The sequence below is a fragment of the Sinocyclocheilus grahami genome, unplaced genomic scaffold (genome assembly GCF_001515645.1).
Source record: "Sinocyclocheilus grahami isolate Dianchi unplaced genomic scaffold, SAMN03320097.WGS_v1.1 scaffold1019.1, whole genome shotgun sequence".
In the NCBI taxonomy this organism is placed as follows: domain Eukaryota; kingdom Metazoa; phylum Chordata; class Actinopteri; order Cypriniformes; family Cyprinidae; genus Sinocyclocheilus; species Sinocyclocheilus grahami.
Genome location: NW_015506198.1, coordinates 316,907 through 334,028, shown reverse-complemented (window position 1 = coordinate 334,028; position 17,122 = coordinate 316,907). Strand labels below are relative to the sequence as shown.

The 17,122-nt window shown below is 37.3% G+C and overlaps 2 protein-coding genes across 2 annotated transcripts in view; both read left to right on the top strand.

Annotated features, from left to right (window-relative positions):
- The window catches only part of impa2 (inositol monophosphatase 2), an 8,059-nt gene extending 5,554 nt beyond the window's left edge, over positions 1-2,505 (top strand). The window contains exon 8 of the mRNA XM_016250959.1: positions 1,387-2,505. Coding sequence (XP_016106445.1) covers positions 1,387-1,502 — 116 coding nt within the window. The 3' untranslated portion in view covers positions 1,503-2,505. The remainder of the gene's footprint in view (positions 1-1,386) is intronic.
- An 11,316-nt stretch (positions 2,506-13,821) lies between these two features.
- Positions 13,822-17,122, top strand: part of LOC107565692 (piezo-type mechanosensitive ion channel component 2-like) — a 117,281-nt gene continuing 113,980 nt past the window's right edge. Inside the window, exon 1 of the mRNA XM_016250951.1 lies at positions 13,822-13,855. Within this exon, the coding sequence (XP_016106437.1) occupies positions 13,822-13,855 (34 nt within the window). The remainder of the gene's footprint in view (positions 13,856-17,122) is intronic.

Below are 17,122 nucleotides of genomic sequence, written 5' to 3'. Positions count from 1 at the left end.
TGTGTGTGTGCATGTGTGTGTGTGCATGTGTGTGTGTGTGCGTGTGTGCGTGTGCGTGTGCGCGTGTGTGTGTGTGTGTGTTCTGTGGTGGGATGGTTCATGGCATGTCTGTGTGTGAGGCGACACAAAGAGGCTTTGTTGGGGAGGCCGGTTAGGTCTGAGAGGAATAAATATCGCTTCCACGTAAAAGTCCTAAAATAAAGCCAAAGATTTCCTCACAGTCTAGATGTTCTTTGTTATCCCACCGATGTAGTTTTGTATACAGTGATGTTATTGTAATCATGCCCAGATTGTCATCTTACATTTGCGTGACGATTGAACTGGGTCGAAAATATAGTTATGATGACATGCTGTGAAATCAGCAGGCCACAGACAGCTGGGCCAGAAAGAAAGTCAAATAAAAGTGCCTTTTACACAGTTATACAATAAACTAAACTAAATCAAATAAAAAAAGATATTAAAAAACTATAAATTAATATAAACTTGGAATAGAAAAAAATAAAGACCCCAAATAAATAAAATAAAAATAAAGACAAAATAAAATAACTAAATAAAACAATTAATTAATTAATTAATTAAAAAATTAATAAAAATATAAATCCTTTTTGTCTTATATGGGTTTGGAAGATTACTTTTAAAATGTATTTCACTACAGATTACAAAGTACATGCTTTACAAAGTAATTTGTGACATATTTCATTAGATTGCTCGAGTTAATAACTTTCCTCTGCATTTTATTTTTAACAACATCAGACAATCTACACAGAAAAAGCATTTAATGTACAAATCAACACCAATTCAATGGCCTGGTTTCACAGACAGGGCTTCGGTTAAGACCGGTGTAGGCCATAGTTCAATTAGGACATTTAAGTGTCTTTTATAAGCGTGCCTTAGAAATAACATTACTGGTGTGCATCTTGAGACAAAACAATGGCACTGACATATTTTAAGATCAGTTAGTGCAAGTTTCTTACAGGTTAAACAGCCCAGACATGCAGTTTAGTCTGAGACTAGAGTTAAGCCTTGTCTGTGAACCCGGGGAATATTCATTAATTGCAATTAAGATCATTAAATGTCATTTAAATACAAATATGTGAGACTGCAGCACAAAAGCAGTGTTAAGTCGCTGGATTATATTTGTAGCAATAGCCAACAATACATTGTATGGGTCACAATTATCGATTTGTCGATACCAAACCATACATCAGTGGAAAGATTATTTATTCAGCTTTCAGGTGATGCATACATCTCAATTTCCAAAAATTGACCCTTATGACTGGTTTTGTGCTCCTGGGTCACAGTATATTCTCAAAGTGTTTATTGGCTGGAGTTGGAGAACCAGCTGTGGCTTCATTAGTTCAGTGTTCTTGTTGGTTTGTGTGCTAGGAGGCCCGCTCGACCTCATGTCCAGACGGGTTGTGGCCGCTGGGACGCGTCAGATCGCAGACTATGTGGTCAAGCAGCTGCAGCCGATCAACTACGGCCGAGACGACCTGACCTGAGTGACCTCTGACCCCATCCTAAGCCTTTTACCTCAGAACACACAATCCTGCCACGTAACATCTGCAGTGTCCTTTAAACGCTACTTTCACATTTGTATCAGTTTAACATCATCTGATTTGTATTTTAAGTCACTAGGAACACTCTAAAGTCACGGCATTCGTTTCATTTCTGGATGAACACAAAGATAAATTGTAATCACTTGGAACCACAACCATATTGAACTTTTTTTATACCTTGTAGTTTACTAAATTGCTTCATCCATGGAAATAATGTTGGCTTGTTAAACACTGGAAGTCGCTTCAGATGCCTTGAAATCGCAGGGATGTTGATGAGGCCAAATTCAGCTGATTTTCCACGCGCACCGTTTGATTTGACATTACAAAATGGAAATATCTGCTTTTGATCAAAGCAAAGCTGCTGGTTATGATTCCTTCAGATATTACAGTAGTGAAATACACACAGCTAATCAGATCATCACTCGGGACTTAAACGGTTATTTTAGATTTAACTGAAGATGACCTAGGTTTCTATGAACAAACACTGCTGAAATCCTTAATTAATCAATAAAAAATATCAAATTGGCTTTTTGAAACATTTTGAGGAAGAAAAAGAATACACTTATCTTGTTTTACACACGTTTAGGATTTTTTTCTCTCTACTGGAATACATGACAAACAAATATTGATTAATAAAAAATGCAGTGAAGAAACCGAGAAATCTGATTCTACGTGTCCATACGTGATTTGATCGTATGCAGAAGCTGAAATTGTTAATTTCTCAATCGAGACCTCTAAAATACATCACGTCGTAAACGAAGCAAATACAAGTTTCCAGACACACTGCAGGTTTAACCTGTATTTTACATTTGTATGTGTTTTAATGCTGGATGATCTGCAGATCTAATAGTTGTATAAATACAGGGAGATTTGAGTTTCCTGCTGTGTTGATCTTGATGAGATCCACTTTCTAATGCCCGTGTATGAATTCCTCTAGTATGAACTATTAAAAACATACACTAAAATAACGCTGTCCAGTCATTATTCAACCAAAATGAGCCATATTAGGCTTCTAATAGCTGTCTTTGATGAATTCTTGTGCATTTTTATATCAGGCTTTCTTCATTTAAGAGGAGTTTACTCCGTATTCAAATACTGGTGGATTTTGAAGTCATTCTGCCTCATTTATCTAATTTGATAATTGATGAAGTCATTAATTATGTGTGGTTTCAGATCCCCTAATTAGTGGCAGCATTTGGTTTCCTTCGAATAGACATTTTTTGATTTCATTCTTATGCTGGATCTCTTTAAAAAGTGGCCACGGTTCCAGCGGTCAACCAATTTTTAGTTGAAATTCACATGCAAGAGCTCTTGGAAATGAAATGCACAGCTGAATTTGTATTCTCACCTTCAGCCCAGCCTCTATGCGATCCGTCCACAGTCTCCAGGTGTCTGTTCAGATCCAGAAAACTCTCCGTTCTGGCTCCACAGCTTTGGAAAGGCTTTCAGAATTCAGTTAAAGCTGCCAACTCTAATATATACTTCAACCATGAAGAAATGACAAGTACTGGCGCTCCGTTATGACTAGTCCCTTCTCCTGACCGAATCCTGCTCCAGAACCACATTCTTAGTAACATTAAAGGAACAGCTCAACCAAAAATGATAATGATTAGGATGAGTTTGTGTCTTCATCAGGTTTGTAGAAATGTAGCATTGCTCTGCAGTGAATGGGTGCCGTCAGAATGAGAGTCCAAACAGCTGATAAAAACATCACAATAATCCACAGCACTCCAGTCCATCAGTTAACATCTGCAGAAGACAAAAGCTGAAACTAATCCAGCATTAAGATGATTTTAACTAAAATACATTGAGTCCATAATCCATAATAACTCTTCCTCCAGTGAAAAAGTGCATCTGCTGTTGTCTCACATCAAAATCCAGCCACATATTAGTTTAGAGCTGTTTAAACGCTGCTTGATCTGTGCAGATTTCTCTCCTGATTCACACCAGAACACTTTTTCACTGGAGGAAGCGTTATTATGGACCACATTTTCACAAAATTCTATACTGCAAAATTACACAGTAAAATAAAATAACAGTTTAAAGATATTGATTATTAAACTACATGTATGCAGATTTGCTTCTTGGGCCAATTTATTTTGTTTTATGGACATTGCTTTTCACTGCAGAACAAGAACTAATTAAGAATTTATAATGCTAGTATGAAATGGAAAAGTTTCACACAAACACAAGTTTATTTATTTTGTTAATAACACACCATAGACGTTTCTGCATTAAAGCCAATCAATATATAGACCTGTATGAAAACCGTGCGCATCACATTCGCATCCAATAGAAGAGCTTGTGGTGGATTCCTTTGACGGCCTGCAGGTGGCGCTGCAGCCACTCTTATACTCTTGATTTCATTTCACATCAAACATTGCTTTACAAACGCTACAAAAACTATTTTTGACTATACAATGTAATTGAAGATATATCATTTTAGTGTGCATTTGAATGCACGTGACCTATAGCCTAAGACAACCTACAACCAAAAGTTTCATTTGTAGTTCTTTCTTTCCTCTCTCAAGCTTGTGTGCGTTGTGTAGCTATCAGAGAGCAGCTGCAGTACCTGGGGCCGCTGGAGCCTCCACCCCTTCCCCTCCAAACACCAGCCCTCCTCTTGCCCATGACTCCTGAACGCTGGGGCTATTCGTCAGTGTTGCAGGGTGGTCCTCCAGGCTGTTCGTCGAGGAGGAGGGAAAGTGCGTGCAGATGCCAGTGAGGCACAGCTGTGCGGCGTCAACGCGCGTCTAAACGCTCCGCAACTCAGAAAAGCGCACTTTCTGAAACTCCGCGTGCAGTTGGAAACTCGCTGAGGACTGGGATATAATCATGCCACACGGTTCGGAGGAAGTCTAGCCAACTTGGACCGAATGCATTTGCAGCGTGTTGCTGTGAAGCGGCTGTTTACGCGGAACAGCACCATGGTCTCCTGTCAACAGGTAAGAGTCCTGACGCACGAGCTGCTGCTCTGAGGGGCCTCCAGCATGTCTGAGGAGAACTGAGGAACCTGTCCTGACCCAACAGAGCTGCGCCAGATCTTCGGGATTATACAGTTTGAATACTATGAGGACTAGACTGAACTGAGTGCAGGCTCCAGAGGGCCGGAGCGGATCATGTGCTGTGGCCGAACTCTGCAGAAACACTGGACCTGAAGAAACTAAGCAGATCTGATCTCTCTTGTGTTGTGACATGATGGCCTCGGAGGTGGTGTGTGGACTCATATTCAGATTGCTCCTGCCAGTCTGTCTAGCCGCAGGTGAGGCTTGCTTTACTTTACTTGAACAGAAATGCGCAAAGATACGAGCAGAATTGGCTTTAATATGTTTATCAAACCCATATAAATTTGGTAATTTCATTAAAAAGAAAGAAAGGAATATATTTTATTTATTCTTAAATAATATTAATAAGTATTATTTGAAATATATTTATATTAATTTTAATTTTATATAATTAAGTTAATTTACTATATATTAATAACAATTTAATATTTTACTCAATTCCCTAATATACATTTTTTATGGTTATTAAATACGGTTATATATATATATATATCATTATTATTATTAATAAAATTAGTAAAAAGAAAATTAAATGAACAGATCTTTTAAAATAATAGAACAAATAATTTTTACTATTTCAAAATATATATTTATTTAAATGTAATGTTAAATTAATATTAATATAAACATTTTCACTCATATTTAATAATGACTATCAGTGTAATTATTAATTAGTAAATTAGAAAAAATATGATTATAAATGGTAATAGATGTGGCTTATTGAATGAGATCTGGCATTTGTATGGTATTATTCAGTTAACAGTCATTTTAGTCTATTTTGTGATTATTATTTAAAATCTCTCATCAACATCAATTTCTACACACTGAAGCTTAACTGTTTAGGACTGTAAATAACAGAATACATTATCATCTAAGCATACGCTTCATCATAAGCTTAACTTTCAGTTTATTCTTTAAATAAAATCATGATGCATGTTGCGATTTTTTGTACAGCGTCTAATAAGATAAACCTGTCAAGTTTATATGTTCACAAGGAGTCGCTGAATGCTCTTTTCATATACACGAGAGAAGTAATCAGTCTCCAGTTCTGCAGTTTTAGAAAAGCCATCGGTTATTATGATACTATTATTAATCAATTATGATTGATTCATCGATCGTTTGCACTTCACAGACAGTTCTTTTACCAAGTGGGCCAAAGGTCAACAATATAGGCAAAATTCATTTAACTTTATTAAATAATAAAAATAATAGCATTATTATTTTGAGCTCTTGTAGCTTTCATTGTATTGCTGTTTTTGCTTTTGATTGGTGCTTGCAGTTTGATGTTGGTTTTTTAATTTTTTTGTGTTGAGCGGCTTTTCATCTGAGATGAGTAATGCAGCACTCGGTGTTCGTCCAAACACGCTGTCCAGCTAAAGTAAGCTTGAGTCTGATAGCCGAGAGACAGACAACAGAGCTTCTGTCTATCAGCGTCGAGCAGCTCTTCCTCTCTCACAGAGATCACAGACAGAGTACTTTATATTTACACTCTCAGTTGTCTGTTTTTGAGCGAAACGCCTTCTTCTGCTCCTCTGCGTCCTGATGGTGTTGCCTGTCTGTCGAACATCTGCCTCTCATGACTCATGCACAGTGTTTTCACAGATATGAGGGCTTGAACTTCTTAAGAGCGTTAACAATCGAGATCTCTGCTTTCCCACAGCCCACTGGTACGCCCCATTCTTCAGTAACACCAAAGACTGTTTATTTGTGATAAAACGCCCAACTGAAACCAGATCAGAGAGAGAACAGTCAGCCTACAGAACACAGAGCTGTTTCAAACCTACCTAATCAGCAACATAGACGTTGGCGATAAAATGATGTTGCTTTTTGAGATAACTCGTATTGTAAGGCAGTAACACTTCATGGTGATCCCAGAATGCATTGCAACAAGCTCGTTGGCTGGTTTAAGCTGGACAAAGCGGGGGCTGGTTGCATAAACGTTTTAGACCTAGTCTTAAAAGTTAGTCATATTTTTTTTTTCTTTAAGCCTGGTCATATGCATTTAATTCTGTTACATAAAAGCATAGATTAGTCTGCATTGAATCCAAAAAAATAAGACTTGGCTAACTGCTAGTTGGTCAGACTAGTTCTGAAGACACAGTCTTAACACAGACGCTAAGTTTATGCAGCTGGCAACCTGGTGTTCAGCTGGTTTTAGCTGGTCTCCCAGCCTGAGACCAGCTAAAGAAATGGTCAAAAATCCTCTAAAACCAGCTGCAACCAGGCTGGAAGACCAGCTTAAACCATCTTAGGCTGGTTTCAGTAGTTTTTCTCAGCAGGAATCAGTTCTAAAATCAAAAAAAGATCAATATTCCATTTGATTTGAACGATCGATTTCGCCCAAAATCAAAACATATGAAGAAAAGGTTATATTCAGCTCAGATGAAGTGTTTTACCTAATAGTTGTGCGTGCATGTTTTTTTTTAGAGTATTGTGTCTTTAGCTTAGCAGCATGCTAACGAACGTTACTGTAATCAGCTGTGAGAGTGTTTCAGTTCAGTTATTTGAGATGTTTCATGAGGGTTGCTCATACAGAATGCATTTTTGTATTCCACGTAACTGCTTTTCTATTGTTTCTTTGTAAACATGCACTAGCTGGACGTCTTTGACTACTGTGTTCATGTCTCGCGTCTCTTGCACACATGACGCAGCATTTTTACTGGATACGATTGAATCGAACAGCAGAAATAAACACCACAGCAGCGGTCCCTGAGTTTCCCCTCAATAAACTCCTTATTTGCTGCTTATTAATAGTTAGTAAGGTAGTTGTTCGGTTTAGGTATGGGGTGGATTCTAGATTAAGGGATCTAGAATATGGTCATGCAAAATAAGGCATTAATATGTGCTTTATAAGTACTAATTAAACAGCAAATATGCTGGTAATATGCATGCTAATCAGTAACTAGTTAATAGTGAGAATTGATCCTTAAAATAAAGTGTTACCGAGATTTTTTTTTTGATCCATGTTTTAATTTATACAGTTCTTTCGTGCAGCATCTTATATGACAACAAATTGCAATGTTTTGTTTTAAATTAATTGTTCTATTTTCATTTTTAAACGATTTATTAAATTGTTAAAGTTTTATTAATTCATTTCATTAGACACCATTTTTGTATTAAATTTTTGTTCAAGCATTAAACACGAAATCCAGAAAAAATCAAATGAAAAATGCACAATTTGGGGAAAAAATAAAACTGATGATGCCTTAAATTGAACTCTGTGGAGTTTAATTGTGAACAAACAAGTTGTTTACATTCATTCTCAATGTCTAATAAACACGTGGAAAGCATTTCCTTAACCATTAATGCTAAATGTTAAATATTGTGATATATATCAATGTTGTAAATGTATATATATATATATATATATATACAGTGGTGTGAAAAAGTGTTGGCCCCGTTCCTGATTTCTTTTTTTTTTTGCATGTTTGTCACACTTTAATGTTTCAGATCATCAAACTAATTTAAATATTAGTCAAAGATAACACAAGTAAACACAACATGCAGTTTTTAAATGAAGGTTTTTATTATTAAGGGAAAACACAATCCAAAACTACATGGCCCTGTGTGAAGAAGTGTTTGCCCCCTAAACCTAATAACTGGTTGGGCCACCCTTAGCAGCAACAACTGCAATCAAGCGTTTGCGACATAGTATTGTTGGCCACATTGCCAAGGACATGTCAAAATAGAGGACTTATGGTCATTTTATGTAATTGCACAAATGCTTTGAGTTTGAAGGCAGCAAACAGCGAGGCAGTGCACTATTTGGACTTAGACATAGTGTCTTTCCATCGTTCTGTCATTCTCAAGGATGAAGTAAAGGTCAAATCCTGCTCTTTTGTGAACACAAACCATCCATTTTGAGCTGCACAGCTTTCCCAAAGAGGTTCAGGTAAATAATAAAGTCAAATCCAAATAAAGCACTGGCTTCCTCTTTCAACCAAAGGAATGATTTTCAGATGTTATCAGTCTCAGGTCAGTAAGTTAAGCATCATAAACACGAGCTGAAGTGATTTCTGTAAACGCTCTCGGGTGGGACGGTCACTAAGGTGAACGCAGATTTCGGTATACCTAAATATTTTATTGCACTCTGGGGAAATATTTTGCTTGCACGCATACAGGAAGTAAACAGCGGTTGGTTACTTTTATAGGATGATGTGATACACAAAGATGCAACTTAAACTTCCAGCATCAAATATCTGACTCTCTTCATCCTTTCTAACGCCAGAAACATCGTCTACCCGTATGCAAACTTTGCGTTACGTTGAAATATCAATTGCAATCTGACACTTCTGAACATAACAATGTGAGCATTCGACCTTGCGTAGGTAGAAACGTTTATGTTTCAGCTCCTCAAGTACACTATGAAGATCTGCTTGAGAAGTCCGCGTCTCTGGGTTGTGTATAAACTGGAGTTTGGAGCTGGTTAAACCACACATGGTGTTTTGTTAGACAGCTGCTTCATTTGTGGCTTTGCAGAGTCAAAAAGACTTTTAATGTCGTTTGAGACGACTGTACACAGTCACGCTCTCATTACGCTTCCTTATTCCTCTAAATGGCCCACTATTGAGTCACTGAGAACTAGTAGACACATTTAACCCGGTGCCCTTCAGCTCAGCTCGGCTGTAACTTTAATACATCTGAAGCCTTTACTGTTGTTTGAAAGCAAACATGATTTGTTTGGTAAAGGAATACCAAGCTCAATTGAAACAACATGTTGTTAAAGTCAAAATCTGAAGTCAGAATCATGTCAGTCAGTGGCCAAATAGCTCATTTTAAGCAAACTTGTATTCTGGAATGCAATGCCCATTTCTTTTCACAATCCAATCACTTCCAAAAGATCAAATCAAGACCCACCCCAGTTTTTGTTGAATATCAAATATATAATATACAACCCCAGACCTATTGGAAAAACGTGCCTCTGGCGACATTTCTGCAAAATGTTATATTGCTTCTTGCACGTTTCAGGACACTTTTAAAGTGAAATGTCCAGTGAGTGGCGTTTCAACATCAGTTCTTGCTTTGCTGACTAAAGGGCCATTGAAACCAAGCGCAATAACTATAAAGATTATGATAACGCTAAAGTTTTAATAGTCGTTCTAGTTCTGTGAGTCGATAACGATATTGTTGAAATCAGTGTTATTTTAGTGTATAATTGTACTGTTATATTTATGTTTTCATTTAGATTTTTGTTAGTTTTAGTCATTTTAGTAATTTTGTTTTTCTTATTGTTTGTCATTTTTAGCAGTTTAGTTAGTTTAGTACATCAAGTTAAACTGAATTAAAATTAAAAATGTTGCTTTGGCAACTGTAGCGGAAACAAAGTTTTATTTTATTTTAGCTAACCTTTAATGGTAACACTTTACTTAAAACATGTATGTGTAATACATTTAAAAAATATTCATAATGTATGTAAAAAGATATATATTCAGAATGCATTATATCTTTTCATATATAATTGTAACCAAAGTTAAAATGCATTATAATATTTGAAGGGTGGTTTGTCACGTTTTAATGCATTATACTTTCTAAAGGTGTAATGATAATGTATTATAACTGTGGTTACAATTATTCACGAGATCATACAATGCATTATAATGTGCAATGTGTATAATCATGCATTCAAATACTTTTAAAGAGTTTAAGTAAAGTGTTAGCAAAGTTTTTATTTATTTATTTTATTTTACACTTGTTTTTTTTTTTCCAAGTACAGAATTTATTTATTTGTTTGTTTGTTTCAATTTTAGTTTTATTTAACTATAATAACCGTGGCTGGAATCACTTACAGAATTATTTTTTTTCCCAGTTAATGAACGATGAAAACATTGACAGCCAATCAGAATCCACTTTAATGCATTTAAAGCGGCAGACGACAAAACTGCAGCGCGCCTGTAATAAACAAAACGTTATTGTCCATTGCCGTGGACACTAATATAGTTACAGTTATAGTCATAGTTTTATATTTTATTATAGTTATCGCTCTTGGTGTCTAAAGTTGCGGAGAAGGTCCGTTATCTATTATCATGTAGAGATGTATGATTCACACAGAAATCACTTTCGAACAACTTTACGTCACTAACTTTAACTATCGTGGAAAATCTTTTGCCCTCATGCAAAATTCCCAATCTTATGGATTCCTATTGAGATCCCAGGATCGACTGCACCTTAATTCTGTCCGTCTTCAACACCTCTCCTCTCCGTCAGTCAGGAGCTACGTTCATACTGATGATGGCACAGAGAGCGTTTGGAGTCATGCTCCATTTAGCCAGGGCTTAGTAAGACTCCGCGGCTTCACTGGCGCTTTGTCTCGCGTCTCCACGCTCCTTTGTGTCTGAATCCAGGCAGGGTGCCGCCCTAGACAGCAGACAAAAGCTCTCAGGATTAGAGGAACTGAAGGAGTCGTGAAACATCAGCGATCGCCGGATTTCTCCTGCAGAAAATTAGCTTCATTTGTAGCACAGCTGGCACGCCATTCTATCTTCCACTGAGGAGATGTTTTAGTTCTGCATGAGCTCGTCCAGACAGCACAACTGTAAATGTTAATGATGTCTTGGAGTTTGAAGGAGACAGTGGAGATTTCACCTCAAAGCCTGTCGCGAACACACGTCCTCTAATGTTCAGTTTGGGCCGTTTGTCACAATGATGCATAATATAGATCACATATCAAAGTGTTTTATAGCTTTCCACATCATATTCAAGGCGAGATCGCGGCGTTTAATCATATGTATGATGCCATATTTCATTTCCAGAGGGAGTCGTGACATGGTCCAAAGCCAGTTTTATATTAAATACCTTCTGCGTGTTGCTTTTTCTTCTCGTGCTGCATAGTAGGACTATTCATGGAGTTTTATCTTAAACGCTTCCTGTCTTTAATCGGACAGCTCGCCCTCTGAAATACATTCGACTACCTGAAAGGACCTTTTGTGCAACACTGGCCGAGCAAAAACTAAACGCCGAGCGTTTCTCATTAAAGGCCAGCCGCTGTACATCACACCTCAGAGCGCTGCTGTTCATAAAGAATAAAGAGCACAGCATTGTTACTCCAAGTCCTCTCTGTTCTCTGCCGCTGTACGTCTGAAAAAGGCTTAGACTTTTAAATCATATCATTTTCTAGGCCAATAAAACCTTCCTTACTTCAGTTCTCCATTTTGGATTTTATTTCAGCGTTTTTTCTCTCTAATTTGAATGACTCTTTGATGTCTCAGCTGTTGAAGAAATAAAAACATTAACCTTCAGTGCCATTTACACTCAAATAGGGCTGTTTTATATCAGATTTACCCATACACATGTAATATATGTACATGTATGAATATGAAGTCAAAATATTTATATATAATATAAAGTTGTACAGTTCCCTTTCAGTCGGTCACTCTCGACGTCACGTCGGAGGACCGACGAATTGGGATTCTTTATTTTCTTTATTTATTTTATTAATTTGTTTCTTGGCAGGACATTTTGAAGGAGAATTATGTGACTTATACAAGATAATGGCTATTTTGAAGCATGTTTTTAAAGGGCATCCTAGGGGCCCCCGGAGCCGTGTGGGACACTTTTTTATAATGGATGGATGCGCTTTATTGGACTTCTTTTGGAATATTGAAAAATAACACCCATTCACTGCCATTATAAAGCTTGGAAGAGCCAGGATGTTTTTAAATATAACTCCGATTGGATTCGTATGAAAGAAGAAAGTCATATACACCTAGGATGGCTTGAGGGTGAGTAAATCATGGGGTAATTTTCATTTTTGGGTGAACTGTCCCTTTAAAACTCCCCCCATCTGCTATTGGTCAGAAACACAGAAGCCCCCGCCCCAAACTGACACCATTGGTTGAGTCACTGTTTCTGTGTGTGTAAAAAAATAATATGATCAATAAGTCATGGCAATATATGTTTTCTCCATTACTTTAACTTATCAAAATAATCTAACCAGTTCAACTTCATTTTTAAAGTATATATATATATGTGTGTGTGTGTGTGTGTGTGTGTGTGTGTGTGTGACCCTGCCTGTGAAAGCCCAGCTAAAGTCATTTTTTTGTGATTTACTGTTTTCTACATAAAATCATCCTTCATAAAGATGTAGAACATTCTGTGAAAATATAGTAAGTACATTTTATTCATATAGCACATTTCAACATAGCAAAGCTATCCAAAGTGCTTAACAATGTAAAATCAAATTAAAAGAGAAAAGGAAACACAGAAAAGAATAAAAAAAAGACACAACAATGAAATGAAATTAAAATGCTAAGGAGAAATTATACGTTTTGAACCTGGATTTAAAAATGGTAATGGAAGGTGCAAGGCGGCAGTCTAGAGGCAACTGGTTCCACAGACGGGGGGCAGTGACTGAAAAGGCTCTGTCACCCTTAGTTTTCAAACGGGAACGAGGGACAGATAAAAGAGCCCTGTCAGTGGATCTTAAAAGTCTGGTAGATGACAAAGGGATAATAAGGTCTTTAAGATAAGATGGAGCTTGATTGTTTAGAGCTTTGAAAACAAACAACAGAATCTTAAACTGAACTCTAAAAGGAAGACCTGAGTACAGTGAATTACAGTAATCTAAACGTGAGGTACTAAAAGCATGAATAACCTTCTCCAAATCTTGAAAAGACAAACATGATTTAAGTTTGGAGATGACCTGTAATTGACAAAAACTGTTCCTAACGACAGAATTAATTAGTTTGGACAAACATAATTCTGAGTCTATGATAACGCCCAGGTTTCTAACCTGTGAGGAAATGGAGGGGAAATGATTGCCCAGCTCCTCAATAATATCCAATATTTCTTTGCCCCAGTCAGCAGCCTTGCAGCTGCATTTTGTACCAACTGCAGGCGTGCAAGCGATGACTGAGGAAGACCTGAGTACAGTGAATTACAGTAATCTAAACGTGAGGTACTAAAAGCATGAATAACCTTCTCCAAATCTTGAAAAGACAAACATGATTTAAGTTTGGAGATGACCTGTAATTGACAAAAACTGTTCCTAACGACAGAATTAATTAGTTTGGACAAACATAATTCTGAGTCTATGATAACGCCCAGGTTTCTATCCTGTGAGGAAATGATTGCCCAGCTCCTCAATAATATCCATTCTCATTTTTTTGGGGACCAAAAGCTATAATTTATTTTTTGTTCTCATTGAGTTGGAGAAAGTTATTTGTTAACCATTTTTTAAATATCTGAGATACATTCCAGCAATGGCTGAATGGAATCACCAGCTTTTAATGGGAGGTACAACTGCATATCATCAGCATATAAATGAAACGAAACATTGTGCTTCCTGATAATATCCCCCAGAGGGCGCATATATAAGTTAAAAAGAAGCGGTCCCAAAATAGAGCCCTGAGGTACTCCACTAGTAATTGGGGCAGATGAAAACTTGCCTAGCTCCACAGAAAAATAACATTTATATATTTAATATTGACTGAGTAAGGCCATGTCAAAGATTGAAATCATAGTGAAATTAATGGTTGAAATCAAACTTAGATGCTTGTTATCTCATAATTAGATTTTGAGACTTTAGCCTGGATTTCACAGTATATATTACTATTATTATTATTATATATATATATACACTATATATATTATTCAACTTTAATTCTTAAAAATTCAAGGCTGCATGAACATTACATGACCTTTTGTTCTTATCTGTGACTTTTTCATGTTTACCTCTAAACAGTAATGTTGCATGAGCATGAACAGCGCTGTGAATCAGAAGCTGGTTTCGTGTTGTACCTGTACATCCGAGCGTCACGTCATGGACAGCTGCGTACCTGCTGTGTTTGTGGGTGGTGTGAAGTGACGAGCGGACGCTGAAGGTTAACGACTGAGCGCTGCTGCGGCGCGAGCCGCTCTGAATGAAGCGTGAAAGCTTTGGTTGCAGAGTGTTCATCTGCAGACAAAACAAACACGCAGGAACCTTCACTGCTCGCGTGTGTGCACTGACAAGATAGTTCAGACCAAACGCTTGCTAAATGATGGCTTTTGCTTCTGTTTTTTTTCTTTGTATGGAGGTTCAGGGATATACAACACAGAAATCATTTTTAATCAGTATTTTTTTTTCCAGATGAAAGTTATCCATCACGCCATGATCAATCAAAACCATCAATGCAGACTGAACCGCTGGTACTTGAACCAGTACTGGTTAAATATTAAAAGCAGACTACACAAACACAATGAGGCTCATAAGGCATTTTAATAGGGTGTAGACGTGCTGTTGGCATAAGCATGTTAGAATTATGCTGATTTAACATCACCTCTGATGATTTACGTTAAAAATGCATACTGCCCGTTTCATTTAATATATATATATATATATATATATAATAAAAAAAAAATTGCATTGTAATTCATAAGATAACTTGTTCTTTTTACTTCCAAATACTATACATTTAACAGTGTTTTACTGTAAAATTACATTAATTTGTCCTGTTACATCTATTGCAATTTTTCACCATATTGTCACACTCTCACGGGAAGCACGGGGACGAGGAAATGTGGGAGTTGCTCAAAACCACTAGACTTTAATGATATAAAACAAAACAGGATATAGCTCAGGAATGCAGGAGGCCATGAAGACATATAGCACCAGACGCTCGAGACTTCAAAACAAGGGCTTAAGTAACAAGGGAAGAAACGAGGGAATTAATCAACATAACGAGGAAACAAGGGAAACACAGGTGGAATCAAATAAACATAATGAGGACAGGAACAGGAAGACCAACAATGGGCATATGAGGGAGGGAAGCACAAGACACAGGAACACAAGACTGACACATACAGTGGGGCAAAAAAGTATTTAGTCAGCCACCAATTGTGCAAGTTCTCCCACTTAAAAAGATGAGAGAGGCCTGTAATTTTCATCATAGGTATACCTCAACTATGAGAGACAAAATGAGAAAAAAAATCCAGAAAAGCACATTGTAGGATTTTTAAAGAATTTATTTGCAAATTATGGTGGAAAATAAGTATTTGGTCAATAACAAAATTTCATCTCAATACTTTGTTATATACCCTTTGTTGGCAATGACAGAGGTCAAACGTTTTCTGTAAGTCTTCACAAGGTTTTCACACACTGTTGCTGGTATTTTGGATCATTCCTCCATGCAGATCTCCTCTAGAGCAGTAATGTTTTGGGGCTGTCGCTGGGCAACACAGATTTCCAACTCCCTCCAAAGATTTTCTATGGGGATGAGATCTGGAGACTGGCTAGGCCACTACAGGACCTTGAAATGCTTCTTACGAAGCCACTACTTCGTTGCCCGGGCGGTGTGTTTGGGATCATTGTCATGCTGAAAGACCCAGCCACGTTTCATCTTCAATGCCCTTGCTGATGGAAGGAGGTTTTCACTCAAAATCTCACGATACATGGCCCCATTCATTCTTTCGTTTACACAGATCAGTCGTCCTGGTCCCTTTGCAGAAAAACAGCCCCAAAGCATGATGTTTCCACCCCCATGCTTCACAGTAGGTATGGTGTTCTTTGGATGCAACTCAGCATTCTTTCTCCTCCAAACACGACAAGTTGAGTTTTTACCAAAAAGTTATATTTTGGTTTCATCTGACCATATGACATCCTCCCAATCCTCTTCTGGATCATCCAAATGCTCTCCAGCAAACTTCAGACGGGCCTGGACATGTAATGGCTTAAGCAGGGGGACACGTCTGGCACTGCAGGATTTGAGTCCCTGGCGGCACAGTGTGTTACTGATGGTAGCCTTTGTTACTTTGGTCCCAGCTCTCTGCAGGTCATTCACTAGGTCCCCCCCGTGTGGTTCTGGGATCATTTTGACCCCACGGGGTGAGATCTTGCATGGAGCCCCAGATCGAGGGAGATTATCAGTGGTCTTGTATGTCTTCCATTTTCTAATAATTGCTCCCACAGCTGATTTCTTCACACCAAGCTGCTTACCTATTGCAGATTCAGTCTTCCCAGCCTGGTGCAGGTCTACAATTTTGTTTCTGGTGTCCTTTGACAGCTCTTTAGTCTTGGCCATGGTGGAGTTTGGAGTGTGACTGTTTGAGGTTGTGGACAGATGTCTTTTATACTGATAACAAGTTCAAACAGATGCCATTAATACAGGTAACCAGTGGAGGACAGAGGAAATCAGAAGTAAAATCCAAATGGAGCTTCATTTTCACTTTTAATTATTTATTTGTTTTGGTGTAACATCAATGCGTTTTACTCATTTACTGAAACTGACAAATACCACTGTAAAAAAAAATCCTGTTGTTTTTACAAAAACAAAACTAGCAGCTGTGGTTTTATAGGATAATATGGTATAAAATGCAGTAAAAATATAAACAACTTTGCAGAACAACCTGTAAATATTACAGTTTAACTTTTTAAAACCAGTACATTCAACAGCCATTTCTGGGAACGTCAATTTATATATATATATATATATATATATATATATATATATATATATATATATTTTATAGCCTAAGGCACCCCTGTGCAATAATCATGCTGTCTAATCAGCATCTTGATATGCC